General features: G+C 41.9%; 1 protein-coding gene across 6 annotated transcripts; it reads left to right on the top strand.

Annotated features, from left to right (window-relative positions):
* Positions 1-625: 625 nt before the first annotated feature.
* LOC109193295 (DNA repair protein rad8-like) lies at positions 626-17,586 on the top strand. Of its 6 annotated transcripts, XR_002056247.1 has the most exons (10): positions 14,471-14,708; positions 15,545-15,662; positions 15,747-15,812; positions 15,908-16,059; positions 16,203-16,255; positions 16,357-16,487; positions 16,564-16,634; positions 16,719-16,842; positions 16,944-17,139; positions 17,257-17,586. XR_002056247.1 is itself a non-coding variant. In XM_019344162.1 (5 exons), coding segments are annotated over exons 1-5 (339 nt in total). In that variant the 5' UTR covers positions 626-628; the 3' UTR covers positions 16,154-16,179. The 6 variants fall into 6 exon arrangements, 1 of the variants encoding a protein (XP_019199707.1); XR_002056248.1 differs by lacking the exon at positions 14,471-14,708 and having other exon boundaries at positions 15,492-15,662; positions 16,567-16,634; XR_002056245.1 differs by lacking the exon at positions 14,471-14,708 and having other exon boundaries at positions 15,492-15,662.
* The last annotated feature ends 2,056 nt before the right edge of the window (positions 17,587-19,642 follow it).

The raw sequence follows: 19,642 nt of genomic DNA, 5'->3' as shown, positions 1-19,642 counted from the left end.
CGGAGATCGAGATCGTTGGCCCGGGCGGGGCTGCTGCTGTTGAGAAGCCTTCCGACCCGACCGCTGCCGAAGCCGCAAAGAAGTGAAGGCTACCGGTTTCATCTTCTTTTCTTCTTTTTTTTTGTAAAGGTTTAATCGGGAGCCCGGTCCCGAGTTGTACCGGACACTTTTTAATTAATAACAACTTCTGTTTCGATCCAAATGCCTTCCGTTTTATATTTTCGTTTTATACTTTCGTTCCCAATCGTGCGCATTCCAATCATATACTCTCGACCTCAACGTAGACTCCCGACCTCATGGCCGTCTGGCCCGGTCTCGCAGTACTCGACCCCGTTGACGCCCAACCTTAAGGCCTTATGGCCCGGTCGTGCGTCTGAGGTTCCGTCGTGAAACTGGCCAACCCGATCGAGTTCACCCGATCTCCAGGCCTTGACGAAATTTTTGAAAAATAGGTAAGCCTCCACGGTCAGGATATATCCGAGCGACGGGCTTACAGATACTTCCTTCATCCCAGCCCCCACACTATTGTGCGCTCGAGGCACGAGTGGGTGCGATAGTGAAAGAAGTTGGACGGATCGGGGAATTGTGCTGAGAGCTCCTGGCTTCCCCGATTAGTGGCGTGACTCGAATGTCCGCCGATGTGGAGCGCATTTGACCGGTCGATAGATTCGCCCGGTCGATGTAACTTGGAAGATGAATTGATCTGCGTGCACTAAAGGTAAAGAACATAACCGACCGGGCCGCCGCATGCAAGCGGTCGAGCAATCACCGATCGTATATACATTAAACCTTCCCGCTCGCAGGCGGTTAAATAAATATTTACAATCATAAATCTGATTACATATGACGACTGGGACTAACTCGCAGGTCAAGCCCCCACTTCGTCCAAAGATTACAAAAAATAGGCTAGTGCCTAAACATTACGAGGTGCTCGGAATTCCAAGTTCCCTCGATTACCCGACCGGTTGTCATCTCCAGTCGGTATGTACCCGGCCGTATAACAGCGCTGATGATGTACGGCCATTCCCAATTTTGTGCTAGCTTTCCGCCCTCCAAAGGTTGACTGGCCTCCCTTCGTCGTAGAACGTAATCTCCCACCTGGAAATAACGAGGGTTGACCCGAACGTCCTTTGAACTCTTGACTCGTTTCTGATATTCAGCCATACGCCGAGCAGCTAGCTCTCTTTTTTCCTCGACCCCGTCGAGATCCACGACCATCGCATGTTCGTTCTCCTCCGCATTGTAGGTTCTTTCTCGATCGGTCGGAATCCAAGCCTCGATCGGGAGCCGGGCCTCTGCTCCATAGACCAGGGCAAAAGGGGTCTCTAAAGTAGCTCCCCTCGGGGTCGTCCGATAAGTCCACAACACATATGGCAACTCATCGGCCCAACTACGACCAGCCGAGTGTAGCTTCTTTTTTAGACCTTCCAAAATCGTCCGGTTGACATTTTCCACTTGTCCATTTCCCTGTGGGTAAGCCACCGACGACCGAACGTGGGTCGTCCCGATCGTGGCCAAGAAATTTTGAAAATATTGACTCACAAATTGGCGGCCGTTGTCGCTGATGAGATGCACGGGCACACCGAAGTGGGAAATGACATTGCGCCAAAGGAACCGAGCACACTGCTGAGAAGTGATCGTGGCTAAGGGCTCGGCTTCGATCCATTTAGAAAAGTAATCGATGGCGACAATCACAAACTTTCTCCGACCGGAAAGCTGAGGGAAGGGGCCCAAGATGTCTACCCCCCACCTAGCAAAGGGAATTGCAGTCGTGACCGGCTGATAGAAAGTTGCTGGTCGTCCAGGCATCCGGGCAAACAGTTGGCACGTCTCACATTCCCGAGCTAACTTTTCACAGTCTAGCTGGAGGGACGGCCAATAGTACCCGATCAGCATGATACGACGGGCTAACGATCGGCCTCCTTGGTGTGAAGAACAAATTCCCGAGTGCAATTCCTTCATGACTAAGTCTGCCTCAAATGCGGTCAAGCAACGCATAAGAGGGCCTCCATATGATCGCCTGTAGAGACGACCGTCCAAGACTTGGAACCTTGGGGCTCTAAGCTTGGCCTTCCGAGCACGCTGTGGGTCGTCTGGGAGTCGACCGTGCTCGAGGTACTCCTTTAGGTCGGTGATCCAGTTATCTTCTACCGGTTGGATCGGATTGACCTGTAGACGGTGAATGCTATGTCTCGGGATCACCAAAATTCGTGCTATCTTCGACATGTGTTCCGGGGCGTCTTGAGCCAATTTTGACAAGATGTCCGCGTCGGCATTATCCAATCGGGGGATGTGCCGGACGGTATACCCCCGGAACTGAGCAAGCTTCTCCATAGCTAGGTCTCGGTATAATTGCAGACGCTCTCCATTGACTTCATAGTCTCCGAGAACCTGGCCGACCACGAGCGCAGAATCTGTTTGAGCTCGAATGTATTCAGCCCCCAAGTCCCGAGCGCACTGTAAGCCGTTAACAAAGGCTTCGTACTCGGCCTCATTATTGGTCGGATGGAACTGATACATTAGAGCAAAGTAAACTTTGAATCCCTCCGGGCTCGTGACCACCACTCCTCCTCCTGCGCCTTTCTTGCTACTCGACCCGTCAGTAGCCAACGACCACCACTCAGCCTCGGGATCCGCAACTTCAGGGGGTCGGGTATCTCGGGCGGTGCACTCGACCAAGAAATCAGCTAAAGCTTGACCCTTAATGGCTGGTCTTGGTCGGTATTCGATCGCGTACTAGGTCAACATCAACGCCCACTTGACTAGGCGACCGGAAGACGAAGCAGTTCGGAGGACTGGCCCGATCGGCTGATCGGTCAATACGTGAATTGCTCGACCCTGGAAATAGGGAGCCAACTTCTTCGCGGCGATGTACAAGGCGTAGACGACCTTCTCTAACCGGGAGTACCGGAGCTCGGGACCATGTAGCGCGTGGCTTACATAGTACACCGGTCGCTGGACCCCTTCCGGATCGGTTCGGCACAGTACTCCGCTTACTGCACGATCGGAAACGGCGAGGTATACGTCTAGCTCTTCTCCGAGCTCGGGCTTTGAGAGCACAATTAGTGACATGAGATACTCCTTCAGCTCATCAAAAGCCGCTCGGCATTCTTCGTCCCAGACGAATCCATTGACCTTTCGCAATACCTTGAAGAAAGGTAAAGCGCGCTCAGCTAACTTGGAGAGGAATCGGCTGAGGGCTGCCAACCGACCGGTCAATTGCTGGACTTCCCGAACGGTAGAAGGTGGTTGCATGTCCAGAATCGCTTTTACTTTGGCCGGGTTGGGCTCGATTCCTCTCTTAGTCATCATATAGCCGAGGAACTTGCCGGTTTGAACCGCAAATGTACACTTGGTTGGGTTCAACCGCAACTGGTACTTCCTCATAATCTGAAAGCATTCCCGGAGGTCCCGAGTGTGGTCGGATCGGTCCCGACTCTTAACCAACATATCATCAATATAAGCTTCCATCGTTCGGCCTAGCAAATCGGCAAAGTGCATATTGACCATTCTCTGATAGGTGGCTCCTGCTTTGCGGAGACCGAACGGCATCACCCGGTAACAATACAGCCCGTCCGGGGTCACGAAGGCTGTCTTGCTCTCATCTTCATGGTGCATCATGATTTGATGATAACCCTTGAATGCATCCATGAAGCTCATCAATTCGGCCCCGGCCGTCTCGTCGACCATCTGGTGGATACTCGGTAGAGGATACGGGTCGAGCGGACAGGCCTTATTGAGGTCGGTAAAATCTATGCACATCCTCCACGCTGGGGGCTTCGGAACAAGAACTATATTAGCCACCCACTCGGGATAAATCACGGGTCGGATGTGCTCGATCGCCGCCATCTTCTTGACTTCCTCTCTAACAAACTCGCGGCGATCGGAAGAAAGGTGCCGGGTTTTTTGCACCACCGGCTTCGCTGCGGGATCGACGACTAACTTGTGACAAATAACCGACCGGTCGATCCCGGGCATGTCCTTGGGCCCCCAAGCGAAGATATCGGCATACTCCCGAAGTATGGCTAAAATTTCTGCTCGGAGATCGGGGGTGAGGGCCCGACCAATCTTGATCTTCCTATCCGGTCGGTCCTCGGATAGTGGAACTTCTTCTATCTCCTCGGAAGGCTCTGGTTGTTCCTTCCGATCTTTAGCCTCTTCTTTGGCTATGGTGTTCACCCGGGAAGACGAACCGGAATCACGTCTGTTAACCGCTCGGGTGCAACACTTCCTGGCAGATTGGACATCACCACGGACCACGCCGACCCCATTGGGGGTGGGGAATTTCATGCATAGGTGAGGCATTGAAATTATCCCACCGATCTTCATAATGGCGGGTCGGCCCAAAATAATGTTGTGGACGCAGTGGAGGTTGACCACAACAAATTCTAACTCCGTCTTGATCGACTTCGGGGCTGTGCCGATCTCGACCGGGAGCGTTATCTTTCCCTCGGGGTAAATAAGAGCCCCGGTAAAGCCAGACTGTGGTACACCGACCGGAGTCAGCTCCTTCCTGTCTAATCCAAGCTTTTCAAACACGTCCAAATAAAGGACGTTCACACTGCTGCCAGTGTCGACCATAACCCTCTGGACGTCCGTCCCTTTCACATCAATTGTGACCACGAGCGCCTCCATGCCGTGGTCACCGCTGCTGGGTTGATCTTCCAAGGTGAAGGTTATGGGCTCCATCTTTTGCCTCTTCCCGGTCTCCCGGGAATCCACTATAGCGACCGGGCAATTACTTCGCGGTCGGGAAGCGTCTTCCAATCCACCAAAAATAACGTGGATGGTCGGCTTTCTTGCTGGTCGGCTGCTAGATGGAGGGTCAGGGTCCCGTCGGTCATCGCGACGATCATCCCTTCGATCGTCTCTTCGGTCCTGACCCGACCGATCGGAGCGGTGATGAGAGCGCCGCTGTTCTCTCCGACCGGTATTCCTCTTGGGGTCCTCTCTCCTCCCCACACATTTGTCCAACTTCCCTAGATTGAGCAATTCTTCCAACAGTTGGAGCAAATGGGTACACTCTTCAGTGTCATGCCCAGCACATCGATGGTAAGCGCAATGCTTACTCTTGTCAGGACCATCTCGATCGGGATGGGGAAGCTTAATGAGGTTGCAAGACTAAGCATACTGCATGGCCTCCGCTCCGGATCGGTTCAAGTCCGTAAACTCACCAGTCCTGGTGCGGGATCGGGGATGGTCATCACCCGATCGGTGTTCCGCCCGGCCGGCCGGTTTACGAGATGAAAATCCGACCTCCTGCGAGCGCTTTACGGCGTTCGCCTCGCCAGCATTGGCATAATCTGTGACCCTTCGAAGGGCCTCCTCATACGTGGCCGGGGGGTGTAAAATGAAGTCCTGATATAAATACCCCGCCCGGAGAGAGATGTGTAACATGTGGGTGGCGGTGGCGTCGTCCATGGGCTCTACCTCCCCGACCGCCGCCTTCCATTTGGTGAGGAAGTCGGTCAAGCTCTCGCCTTCAAGTTGCTTGGCCTTCTCCAGATACATATAAGGCTTCCTCACCACTTTGGAGGTGATGAACTTCCTCACAAACTTGACCGCCAGGGTGTCAAACCTGTCGATCGAACCCGGCTGCAAAGTTCGGAACCACTCCGCCGCTCGACCGGTAAGCGTGGAATAGAAAGCCCTGCACATCACGGCGTCCGACACACCCTTCAGCGTCATATTGCTGTAGAAATCGTTGACGTGAGCCTCAGGGTCTGACCGGCCATCATAACTCTTCTCTCCAGAGACTTTTAAATCGAGCGGGTAAGGCTGAGCCATTACCGCCGCTGTGAAAGGCGTCTGGTGCAGGGTCGGTTGTCCAACCGGGGTTGCTGCAGGGTGCGCGCTTCTGAATTGCGCAAATTCTGCCAGGAGGTTATAGAGTAATCCTCGGGTCTCGTTGAGCTCAGCGGCTTGAGCGGCTTGGGCTGTATCCCGAGCGCGTCGTCGTCGGTGAGATCTCGACCCGCTATACCCAGATGAGGCCTCCTAGCTAGCCTCCTGCATCTGTACGTCTTCTTGCCCGCGGTTCGGGTCTTGGGGTCCCAAACGCTGGCGCATCTCCGGTCGAAGACGACCAAAAGCTGCCGCTCGGGCAGTTTCTTCGGGGTCCTCCGCTTGGACGGGAACCTCGACCGCTTGCTGGGCCTGCCCTGGTGCCTCCATCGCATCAGCACCCCCCGACCCCAACCGCGAATGAGCCGAGCGTCGAGCCCGGGAAGCGGACTGACGCTGCGGCTCTACATGTGCGGTCGGTTATACTGGAGGTGCAGCGGCTGGAGCCGTGTAAGCAGGCGTATATGGTGGATAACCAACCGGGGGAGTGTAGTACATCGGTTGGCTAGGCCAATACCCGTACGGCGGAGGTGGGACTGGGTATAGATATTGGCCGGGATACATCATCGGCTACTGTTGATATGGCTGACCGGGTGTTGGGTATCCCGGTTGTATGTAGTTCACCGGTTGTTGGGCGACCGGGTATGTGTTAGATGGATGCGGTGGTGAGAGATTGAGATTCAATTCTACCGTCTGACCTTGCTGTTGGGTGGCGTGGTGCCCAGATGAGCTAGCCGCATCCGCCTGGTCGTCGGCAAAGTTGTTTTGAGCCCACGGATACATGATTGGAGAGGGAGCGGGTGCTCGTTAAGACGTTGCTTTCTCGCACGGGTCCCCACGGACGGCGCCAAAATGATACTGCTAATTCTACGTAAGTAATATAAAATAAACCCGAGACCAACTAAAGCAAGTAAAAGACTTTATTGATCACGATAAAGGCCCTAAGTACAATCTACTTGGTTGCTCTTAGTGCCGACTGACTGCGGTCGGGATTCTCTAGTAGCAACCTATCGATCGTCCAAAAGTCCTCCACACTGTAGCTACTGTGGGTATTTATAGCCGCTGCGCCTGGAGACATGACTCCGGTCGTTCGGCATGTTCTCCACGTAACCACCACGTGTCAACCTCCCAGGTGCCCTGCCTGTCGTCGTAGAGAGCCGCCACGTGTCCTGTACCTGCTCTCCTGCCAAAGGGCTACCGCTCGGTGGTCGACACCATCACTCAGGCAACTCCCGGTCGGACCCCGACCGGGTTCTTCGCATGAAGCCCGACCTGTCACCTGCAAAGACAAAGAAGAAAAGAACAAAGACAACTCGGTCGGGGTAGAGCTTATGTCGGTCGGGATATTTCCTACCAGATGTGCATGGTAATATATAACCTAAGACGTATTTATTATGTTTATAGATAGAGTAAAATCCATTTTTAGTCGTCCTTGACTATTGTGGCATTGCTACATTTAGTCCTACTCTTTTAATTTTGCTTTTCGTCTGCTTTAATTTCATTGTCACTATTGGTCCTCCGCTAAAATTTTCGTTAATCTACCGTTAATATTTCGTATTGTTTGCCTTTTTCTTGTTGCTATTTAATTTCTAATCCTCATCTCATTCTTTATTAAATCTTTGATTAAAAATAAGTCTAACCAATCTCTGAGGGTACGACCATACTCATCACTATTGCAATTCCTAAGAGTAAGTAATTTATTATTTGTTGGATTCGACACCCATCAAATAGAATAAAGGTCCAAGCTGATAAGGGGAGAAGTTAGAGGACATTGGAGATTGGGGATTGGGTTTATCTCAAGATACAACCATATAAGCAGGTGACATTGGCTTTGAGAAGTAATATGAAGCTGACTTCCAAATACTATGGATCATATCAGGTGGTGCGCAAGGTTGGGAAGGTGGCTTACAAACTGTTGTTACCACCTGAAGCTCAACTGCATCACGTATTTCACATATCTCAACTCAAGAAAAGGGTTGGGGAGGGAATCAGGCCTCAGTTTGACCCTCTTATTGTGGGGCAAGAGGGGCAAGTCCTAGCTGCTCCTATGGTTGTGCTTGGGAAGAGATTAATAAAGAAAAATAACAGTACAGTGACTGAATTGCTGGTGCAGTGGGCTAACCTACCTCCTGAGGATGCTACTTGGGAGGAATATTATCACTTGAAGAGTCAGTTTCCACATTTTGATCCTTGGGGACAAGGATCTATTGTGGGAGAGGGTACTGTAACAGCCCTTAGAGGTTCCCTTAATGAAGTAGAAGAGAAGTGTGGAAGGCAACAGAATGGAAGGAAAGGCTTGGGATCAGACGAGAAGAAGCTGAGAATGAGAAAGGAGAAGCCAGCGCAAAACGACGGTGTTTGAAGGGTATTTATTAGCCATTGCGCTGAGGAACCAAACGACGTCGTTTCCACTTAGCTGTTGCAGCCCGCAATCAGACGACGTCGTTTCCCAGTCGACCTTCAGTTTATTATGGCAGATCCTCTATTTTGTAACCTGTAAAATAGGGGTTTGTTAATTGAATAATCAGTTAGTATTTAGCAAACTTGGATTCTCTTTTGAGGGTTATGCTGAATATAGATCCAATTTCTTCTTCTTTCTTTCTCTCTATTCCCTTAACCCTAATTTCTATCACTCATGCTCCGATTTCTACTTCCCTTCATTGAGACCATGGCAAAATGTCAATGTCATCAATGACTATTCTTCTAGCTGCAGGCTCCACCAGCATGAAGAACACTTGGATTGTGGATTTTCCACCCCCGGTTCGCCCGACAACACCAATCTTCTCACCCCCTTCAATGCTAAGAGTAATGCCTTTCAGAACTAAATGACTGTTTGGGTGGTATCTAACCTGTTCATTGGATTCAAATAACAAGATTCATAAAAACAGCAAACCGTAAGAATGAATCTACACATTTGCTTGTGAAATTTATTGCAGAATAACATAATCTGCTTTGAGAGCCCATAATAAACACATTGAGGTAAGTAGAAAATCAAAAGCAATTAAAGAGAAATGAAAGCACAAAATAGCAGCAACTTACGCAAGGAGAAGACCAAAGCAAATCAGAAAGAAATAAAACAATTAAAGAGAAATGAAGCACAAAATAGCAGCAACTTATGCGAGGAGAGAACCAAAACAAACCGAGACCAATAGTCCGCTATAAAAAAGTGGGAGCACTCCTTAAAAATGTTCAAAACTGAGACCAATAATGAAAGCAAAATAAGTCTTCCAAAACGACAATCTAAGTATGGACGAAACTGCCTGCACGGGCTTAGCTCAATGGTTCAGTAGGCAGTATTTACGAGAAGAGACCAAGGTTCGGACCTCGGCGGCAGCAGTGTGCGATTATGTCCAAAGTGGGCAGATTCCTTGTGCGTACCGGCATTTGACCCTGTCACCATTGAGTTACCGTGATTTACATCCTCCCAAATGCTCTGTTGGGCCGGAGTATGGGGGACCCTTAGGATTCGGGATTCAACCTTTTGGAATCCATACTTCTGTGATAAATAAAATAAACACTAAAGTCTGCATAGGAATGATAACAAATTGGAACAAGTATAAATGGAAGTGTGCAGAGGAATGGACATGAAATGACAAAAAATTGGAAAAAGTACAAAGGGAAGTAAGACAACAACAAACAGGGCCCCACGTAAATAGTCTCAGTGATGTCCTTTTATATAACCAGAATTTGAACGGCGGCAATCGTAAAGAGTAAAATAGACAAAGAATTTACAAAGAACAACTCTCAATGCACAAGGTACAAAATATTTTGCTTAAAAATGTCATGGACAAAAATAAATTGAGCCTTTATAATATACACAGATGTGGGAAAAGTGGCAAAACTAAGGCTCCCCTTGGGTATCCCTCCAGCCGATAGCCAGAAGACTAATTTTTCTTGTATTACAATGCTTAAGGGCAAGGTGTTGAACCACAACGCCAACCATATGGTTTAATATTATTATTATTATTATTATTATTATTATTATTATTATTATTATTATTATTATTATTATTACTACTACTACGTATACCCTTTAGGCCATTTACATGTTAATCTAAACAGCTAATTTTTTTCAAATATCTTTTTATCAACCACTGATATAATTCGCTAGTCAAACCCGTTAAAATAATCCGATATTTGCTAACTGCTAACACAATCCGCTAACGCTAACCGCTAACCGCTGATTCTCAAACAAGCACATTGCAATGTAGTTTTCCACTTCAATGTTGTTGTGTGATTTGAATACTCTTTTTGTCAACAAATTCCCCAAGTACTTAATATGATTGGCTTAATTTTTTTTTTTTCATGGTATTAATAAAATAATTGGTAAGTAAATATATAGCATTATTTTGTATTATTACTTTGACATTTAATTAAAAAATAGTGTACAAAAAAAGATAATGGACAATGTAGTGAATATAATCAATTGATGAATTTGATTGGAGAAAAATAAAGACAATATAACTAATGAAATTATTTCTCCTAATTTAATTAATTTATTGATTATGATTTTTTTTTTTAATAAAGACATTGTAGGGATAACGTAGCGAATATAACCAATTATGAATTTGAATGTAAAGAATTTTTACATTGGAGTAAAAATGACATTTGCGAGATTTAATTAAATGATTTATAACATTTAAGTAATTTTATGCTACAAGGACTCAATAGTTTCAGCATAATCTTTTAACATCTAACATATGTGTCAAATGTGTGGGCTTGGGCCGGTTTAATCCGCCTTGACATTGGCGCGCTTATTTTTTGGACCAAGCTAGCCTTGCCCAATTAAAGTTAAAATCGAGCTAGACTTAGTTAGAAAATAAAAGTTAAAGTCTGACTCAACCCATAGCCCTAAAAATAAAAAAAATAAAAAAAAATATTAAAAAATTATATATAGACTATTTTAAGTTAAGTTTTCTTTCTAAATTAGCTTTACAAGTTTATATATTTATTTTCAACTATTTAACTTAAGAATTATTACAAGAAAATGAAGAAATCGAATATTTAATAATATAATATCATTAATAAGAATATGTTTACAAATTGCAACTACAAACTTCTAAGTACTTCTTCCAATTTGAAACAAAACAAATGTTATAACTTTAAAATATTTTAAGGTAGTAAGTATTAATTAGTATGCTAGATAGTCAATCCTCACATTTTTACAGGATTACCATGTTCTCATTTGATCTTTCTCATGTGTGTGTGTGCGTGTGTTTGTTTGTATAGTCTTTTGAAAAAATGTACGTGTCAACGGTGTCCATGAGCCAATGTACGTTTAAAGTCCAACCTTAACCGTAATATAAAATAGGCTAGCCCTAGTCAGTCCGTTGTAGCAATCAGACTAGGCCATTATTATTATTTTTAATGTGCGGTAAGTCGGTTAATGCATGGTAACCAATGAATTAAAAAAGATTTATTTATACGCTATATGGTAACAAATTTGTGTCCCTATAACTTTATCGTAATTTTATTTGGTCAATTCGCTAATATTAAATGAACTTGTTATCACCCACGCATTACGCGAATAGTCCAATGCCCAATGTGCATTTTTAAATTAGTGTTTTAGAATTTATCAAATTATCATTCGGTATCCAGCGCGCATATCAAATTTTTCATAGAAGTAAATATTTCAAGAATGCATAACTATGACATATGACATAATTTTTCATACAATTAACGGGTGCAATATCAATTTTAGAGGAAAACACCCCACTGAATAGTACCCAAGTATAACTTTGGCAGCACAAAACCCTATTAATTGGCGTGATTCATGCTTCCTCTTTTTGCTAGTTCAGCCATAAATGAATTCTTGATTTAATCTAGTCTCATGGTCTGCTTCACTGGAATTTTAGTGTCTTGACGCAGTGCACCTTCAAAACAGAACAAAATTCTCCTTCCCCAAAAAGACAATGATAATAGGCATAATTGCTCATATGTGTTGAATATATAATGTAAATTAAGTGTATCATTTAATCAATGCTCACTGCGTGATTCTAATTAATTGAGCAAAATTAATGTTAAATTTTATATTATATATATTTTTAATAATTATGTCAATTTTGATTGAGATAAGGTTTGAACCTAAGACCTTCCTTATAAAAATCAATGAGTAAGTTAAAAATAATTTATAGTTAACGGAATATTTCGTTACGAAAGTGTACACTTACGCAGGAGTATTTAAGAAAAGTAAATGATATAATAGGGGGTAAAGTAGGAAAAATAATAAAAATACTAAAATCGAAATAATATGAATCATTCATTTTAACAAACAATTACATGAACATTTTTTACTTCTCATTAGAGGTCTAACTTTATGTGCTCTTATTAGGTTTGTATGTATGTAGATGCAGATATCTAAATTTGTAATTTTGCAATAATTGTTTGGAGATATTTTTCCTAATGTATGTAGATGTAGATACCTAAATTTGTAAATTTGTAATAATTGTTTGGAGATATTTTTCCTAATTTGGAATAATCTCCACCTAGATTATAACGTGGAAAGTAGCCTTTTAAGGAAATGTAATTATATGAAAATGCATTTTGCAACATCAAATAACAAAAACACACCTATAAAAAGGGACAATCCTTAAAAGGAATTATTTGTGATCGTACTGTAGAGTTGAGTTTATTTATAGGATAACAAGATGGATTTTGGTAGAGTTTGCTTTTTCATGCTTCTTGCTGTCATTGGTCTCTCTATTGCGTCTAACATAGGTATCAATATGTTCTCTCATCTCTTAAAATTTTCAATAAAAATACCTTTATTTTTCAACCATCCGGTTTTTGACTTGATATTGGATCATATGTTTTTGTTTTTGGTTTCATGATCTGATCTATGCGGCGATATAGTAGTGGCTGATGACTTTTGCATTGCTACGTGCGGAGGGTCTATTGCAACGAACGATTGCATAGCAATGTGCGTCACTAAGCATTACAACGGCGGTTTATGCGAAACACAGCAAGATGGGGAGGTCCTTTGCTGCTGCAAGCAATGATGACTCATCATTAATTTGTTACTTTATTCACATTTCCATCCATTTTAATCTTTTAAAACTATTTTAGAATGAATCTCCTATCATGGCTTCTAATATACTAAATTATAAATAATCATTTTGGCTCACTAAACCCTCTTCTCCCAAAAGGTTGAATCCCCAACCTCAACGACACCCACATCCCGACCCAACGTAGCATTTGAAAGTATGTAAATCACCGTGACTCAATGGCTCAGCTATGATTAAAAGTCAAAACCTTAATCAACAATCAAAATCTCACATAATATTAATTAATGGGCAAATTTGTCCAAAAAAAATTCTAAACTTCTGTCAAAATATAGGTAAGTTAACATCAAAATAAACCTATTTTTCTGCCTAATAAAATAAGCTCATCTGTGTATATCTTCTTTTTCTCTTCTTTAATTTATTTCTTTCCATATAAGCACACAGTTATGCATATTTTTCTATGTAACAAAGACGAACGTGTGTTATGTCTAACGGATGTGTGCATATATATATATATATATATATATATATTAACACCCCCAATTTTCATGCATCTGAGCCTAGTAATAAACATAACTAGAAACGCGGAATAAAAAGCATGGGTAACATAAGTACTAATTACCCAACCATAACACAAAAAGAGAATACTACTCCGTAGCCACCCTCAATAGAGTAACTACACGGAGAAACTAACTAGTCATTACATTAACATTAATTCATAGGGGCCCACATCTCAAAACATACAGAGTCTAGCAACTAGGCTCTCAGGCCTATGTGTCAAGCACTACAAAATATAGAAGGTAGAGTAACCAAACTACACAAGTCCAACATCAAGACAAAGTGAGGAAGATTGACCAAACTAGGAACTAAATCAAAACTCTATACTATCTAGTTCCATCTAATGCGCTCAGCAATCATCGGTTAAAACTTGAAAAGGGTTAAATAAAAAGCATACAAAAGATAACATATTAGCATGAATGCTAAGTATAAACCACTCTATCCTGTAAAGTACATATATATATATATATATATATATATATATATAGGTATAGATTTTGAAAAATGGATAGTTTTGCACTTATAACACGTTAAACCAATCAAGATCATAGATGTAAGTCAAATAGGTTCACAAGTATAAAGATATACTTATACAACAATAGTACTTAACTTATAAGCATATAGCTCGCATGCACGTGAAATCCATATTCAATGTACTTATGCAATTCATACTCAAGAATATATATACTCAATACCTATTAACAAGACATGAATTTAGTTGACTCAATAATTCAAGAATAGAATAAGTGACATGTAATCATGCGAACTACCAAATTATAAAAGAAGATAATTCCGAGAGTTTTCCACCAGGTCTCATCACAACATAATTTCGGGAGTGTTCCACCGGGTCTCTTCGTTCTTTACCTAAAAGATTTCGAATAAAGGTCATTGCTCACTACAAAAAACTGTTTTTTTAGCGACATAACCGCCTCTAAATAAATATTTCGCGACAATTATAACAACCGCCTCTAAATTTTGTACTAAAATTTTATAAATTATCGGTTGGTAATAATCTACAACAAGCATTGATCGAGTTTAAAAAGTAAAGTAGGGAAACTCTAAAATCTCTCGCTGCCTCTTTGGACTCCTGGAGAGTGGAGACGCCATTGCCGCTCACGAGGAGGAACATCAACGCCGACGCAGCAGATCAACCGCCAGTCCGCCACCTCCCGCTGCTGCCGATGACTTAGAAGGTCAGACGCCACCTCTCGCTCCCTCTCCCTGCCGCCGTTGCTGACGCAGCAGATCAACCGCCAGTCCGCCACCTCCCGCTACCGCCGAAGACATACTTACTGGGAACTCAAGGTAAGTTGTTTCAAAAACTTAAATTTACTGCTAGATTTTCTTATATTTACTGATTATATGTAATAATTTGCCGTCTATGTTTCATCTTGGCCTGGCCATATGAGTATGTATTTCTTTTCTACTGAATTACTGAAATAACCTAAAATAGCAATTAGTAATTGCATGATTCATCAACTAATGATGGATGAGAGATGGATTTAGATTCAAGTTTTGCAAAATAGCTTTATTTATGAAGAAAGGTTTTTGAACTATATCAAGAAAACCACCAGTTCCAAAGGTTTTCGTTTCAAGTTCTGCCAAAAGTTCTTATTTCACTTTCTTCATAGAACATGGGATTCTGCTTAAAGGTTTAGACATAGAGGGTGCACTCATTTGCTATACAAGAAGCATATTTTCATATACTCTTATCTAAAGCCTTATGCAGGACGCAAAGTAGTTCCAAAGTGTTGGAATGTTTATTCTGTAACTTGAAAGTGTAATTGAACTTATAGGTTTTAGATAGTATCATTTTTCTATCTAATATGTGAAATTACTGCAATCACTTTACTCTGGCTCTTTAGCATGCATTCATCCATATTGGGAGGTTAACAAACTTGATCTGTGAACTTCTGTTTTCATAGAACATACAATTTTACTTGATCAAATAAATGTTCTTGAGATGATTATTGTCTAACATTCCACTGTAGAATGAGGCAATAAAGATGTGGCTTATTTATCAAATTAAAGCTTGCCAGATTGAAATTCCTTTCTCTTGATACTCGCTACAAGTCTTGTTTCTTTGACTTGAATCCTATACAATAATTTTGCTAGCATAATTTACTGAATGTTTTCTGTAGGAATTCAACAACGTGGTGGATAGGATCATAGGAGAATAGAAGATCTCTTAACAATTATGGAGCAATGTTTACATGATTATGTTTAGGAGCTAATAGTTGTGGTGCTAATCTGGTTGCTGTAAGTTATAATTGCTTTTGAAAGCTTACCTTTGCTTGTCAAGTTGCTAACTTGTATTGATAAGGTTATTAAATTCAAATACAGAAATGGACTGTTGATTTGAATCAGTATGCATGTGAAAGCTTGAGGTTAAGCCATCCAGAGACAAATGTAACATTATCCTCTCTAATTCCTTTTCTTTTCTATGTTGTATTTAGTCATTTTGCCTTTCTGCTGATCTTTCTTGTTTTATATGCATTTTGTAGGAGATAAAGCCACCTGAAACACTTGTGTGTTGCCTAAGGCCCTACCAGAAACAGGCTCTTTACTGGATGTCAGAATTGGAGAAGGGAACTGAGGCAGAGCAAACAACCATAGTTTTGCATCCATGTTGGGCAGCATATCGAATTTGTGATGAGTATGCACTTTTCTTGGGATATAAGATAAGATGTCAAAACATTAAAAGAAAACTACTTTGTACTGGATATTATGAGTTTCACCTAAATTTGTGAAATATTTGCTCTATTAATTTGGGAATTTGCTGACCAAGCTTCTCAACAGGAGGGGTCCTGCAATTTATGTGAACATTTTCTCTAGTGAAAAGAAGATGGGGAGTGAGTTTTCTTTGTTACCTCTTTTCTCTATAGCTATTTTTTTTTTTTTTTGTTGCATACATTAATTTCTCTGCAAAATATGATTTCTGCCATCTTAGCAGATGCTATTGGCCTGGGGAAAACTATAATGACAATTGCTCTACAACTGCAATTATAACAGCTCCTGTATTAAAGGGGCAGGAAGTAGTGGAGGCTCATATATTAGTTGAAAACTTGACCCAACAGCTTACAAGTGAGTTCTTTTGCTTATTTTTCAATGTTATGTAATTTTCCATGCTATATCATTAAAAAAAAAAAAATCCTTTAAGGAGTTTCTGAAAGCATAAATGATAGAAGCAAGAAGCTCAAACAGATCAAAGAGGAAAAAGACGACTTGAAGGTAGGTGTGGTGTATCTTATGAAATTGAGCTCACTAAGTTTTTGACTGTTTTGTGATTGGTCTACAAAATTACTATGAATGTAGGTTATGGAAGACAATTATCAGGATACCCTTCAGGAGGAGGAGAGAGAATTGGAGCAACTCTTAAATAAAAGGAAAACCTATCTTGCAAAACAAAATGAGTATTCGAAGAAGATTCGAGAAAAAGGTTTGTCCCAATCTGTGGATCCTCATTTTTATGCAGCTATGCTATTTGAAATGTCATGCCAGCATTAGATATCCAGCTCACTTTGATTCTTTATTGTGTAGGTATGCCAAGATCAAAAAGGTTCATGGATATGAGAGTCGGCCAAGGTCTCAACAACAATTTTCTATGTCAACACACGAGCAATTGTTGAATGATGCACCACATGAAGATACATTTCCAAATCATGAACAAACTCAGGATAATGATACACCTCAAGAGCAAACTCAGGATGAAACACCACAAGAGCAGTGCTAATGGGTAATTGCTTTGGTTCTTTAGCCCTTCTCTAGTAGTTGGATTTTTTACTTTGCGTAAGAAGGGTCTGTTTTTAATTGATGTTGTATTTTAATCCTACGTCCAATTGGTTCCTTTCAGGTTGAAAGATGGAATGAACAGAGGGAGACTGGGACTTTCCCTGGGCCACTTTAACTTGATGTGGATTTAGACAATGTTCATCATCTTGTTATGAAATTTGGCCTTTTGATTTCCTTTTGAATGTCAATGGATTAATAAGCATTCTTGTACTGGCTTCTTAAAAAGCTTTATTGGTTTGGGAGTTTCTAAAACAATTGGCTTCCAGTATATAAAGATTCTTTGTTTTTGTTATAAATATTAGTTATAATTGATTTTCTTTCCAATTAAATGTGTACATAGAGGTTATTTGTGATTGTAATATGAATTTGAATATAAAGATTTTTGAATAAATATAATTAAATGATAATTTAAAAATATAATAATGTAATTATAAAACATTTAGCGACACTTAATTATAAAATAAAAAAATTATTTAGCAACACTTAATAACCGTTACTAAAATTTTTAAAAATAAATAAAGGAAAAAATTTAGTGACACTTAATAATAGCTATTAAAATTTAAATAAATAAATAAATATATTTAGCGGCGGTTGCGCCGCTAAATGTTTTTTAAAAAACCCTCATTTTAGCGGCGGTTTTGAAACCGCTGCTAAAATCAAATGAAAAGCACCTCATTTTAGCGGCGGTTACAAAACCGCTGCTAAATTCGACCAAAACCGTCGCTAAATGATTTTCCCATTAATTCTCGCGGTTGTTGAAAACCGCCGCTAAATCCTTCGCGACACACCATTTAGTCACGGTTGAAGAACCGCCGCTAAACAGCATGGTGGCGGTTCAAAACCGCCGCTAAACAACAAAATAACCGCCGCTAAATGACGGTTTTGGTGTAGTGGCTATTAAGGAGAACTCAGGTTTGGGAGAACAAGACTATTAGTGAACTTATGGTAAGTCTACATACTTATGAATTACAACTTCTTGCTATGTGCTGGAGGATGGCCCTTGGCTTTTTGAGAATTAGACCCATGTCTGCAAGTAGATAATGCCAAGCGACCAGCCTTCTACTGTGGCCCTGGATCATGTCTGCTTTTGGGGTATGTAAACATGACCTTCCGTTGGTCTATACAACCGAGTAGTTTCTCCAGTAGATTGGCAAATATCTGGGATTGTTTGAAGCCATTGATTCTAGTAGTTATATATGGATGCTTGACAAAGGGCTACGTCCGGGTTCAGGTGAGGCTGGGTATGCGTGTTTCCCTAAAGCGTAGGATGAAGATAAAACATAGGGCTGGGCTTCTCTGTGGATTTCATTTTCTTATGAATACCTCAACACTTTCTGCTTCTATTGTTGTCAACTTGGCCATAAGGTTAAATTTTATGGCAAGGTTTTTGTTGACAGTGCTTCGTCGTATGATTATCCCTATGGCTCGTGGCTAAGGGTGGCCCCACGTTGGTCTAATCAGAATATCGGTGAAAAGTGAATACTTTCATTCTTGTTGTTAAGAACCTTTTGTCTTTGATTTTGATAATCCCAAAAGATAGGAATTTTAGTCCCCTATTTCTTTTCTTTTACGTTCAAGATTTAAGATTATTTCTTCTAAAAGTTTGAATAGTAACTCGAATGGTTACCTTTCGAATAGGTCGATATGAAGACTTGAAGACTGAAGATTCGAAAACTAGAAGAACAAATGGTAAGGTCAACCATTCGTAACCCAAAGGTTACAAAGGTCGAATGATGGAAGGACCTACCTTTCGAAGTAAAGGAAGACTAAATGCTAAGGTAAACTATTCGTATCCGAGAGGTAATAAAGGTTTAAGGTTCGGAACCATATAATAACCTAGTTAACCATTCGAATAGAACTACTCCAAACATTCTCTGAGCCAATAGTTCGAAACCTTAAAGTCTTAGGTGAATGTGTCCAAGGCAAATAGAGTCCCAAGAACAAATCCCAAGGAATATTTTTCCTTAAAAGCCAAGACATTTTGTGCAGAACAAAATGATATGTTCAGCGCAATGGTTGAAAAATCTGGCAACTCACCTACCCTCCCATTTATTTCTTGGACTGAGCTGGTCTTGCACAATTAAAGTTTGAATCAAGCTGGACCAGTTAGAAAATAAAAATTAAAGCCTAACTCAACCTGATGTAGTATATACGAAGGGTATCTATACAATATATGGTCCTATGTCCGTTCTGGGCTCGGATCCTATACCTAGTTTGCTTGATGGTTTAACTAAAATATCTCGACGTGCGTGACAGTGGATCAGAGGTCCCCGAGATAATTGCTAGGGTGTGTAAATAGCTCAAAAGTCCCATCCGATAGTAATAAATGAGGTAGTTATAAGGGTCACGAGGGGGCAGGTCTTGGCTCAGTGGCATGTGCAGCACGTGGAATTCATGCACAGGTCTAGGTTAGGGCCTAAGGGGCCTTTGCCACGTGCCCTGATATT

This window comes from Ipomoea nil, unplaced genomic scaffold (assembly GCF_001879475.1).
Source record: "Ipomoea nil cultivar Tokyo-kokei standard unplaced genomic scaffold, Asagao_1.1 scaffold1868, whole genome shotgun sequence".
In the NCBI taxonomy this organism is placed as follows: domain Eukaryota; kingdom Viridiplantae; phylum Streptophyta; class Magnoliopsida; order Solanales; family Convolvulaceae; genus Ipomoea; species Ipomoea nil.
The sequence above is the reverse complement of the archived record's forward strand: the minus strand, read 5'-3'. Positions and strand labels throughout refer to the sequence as shown.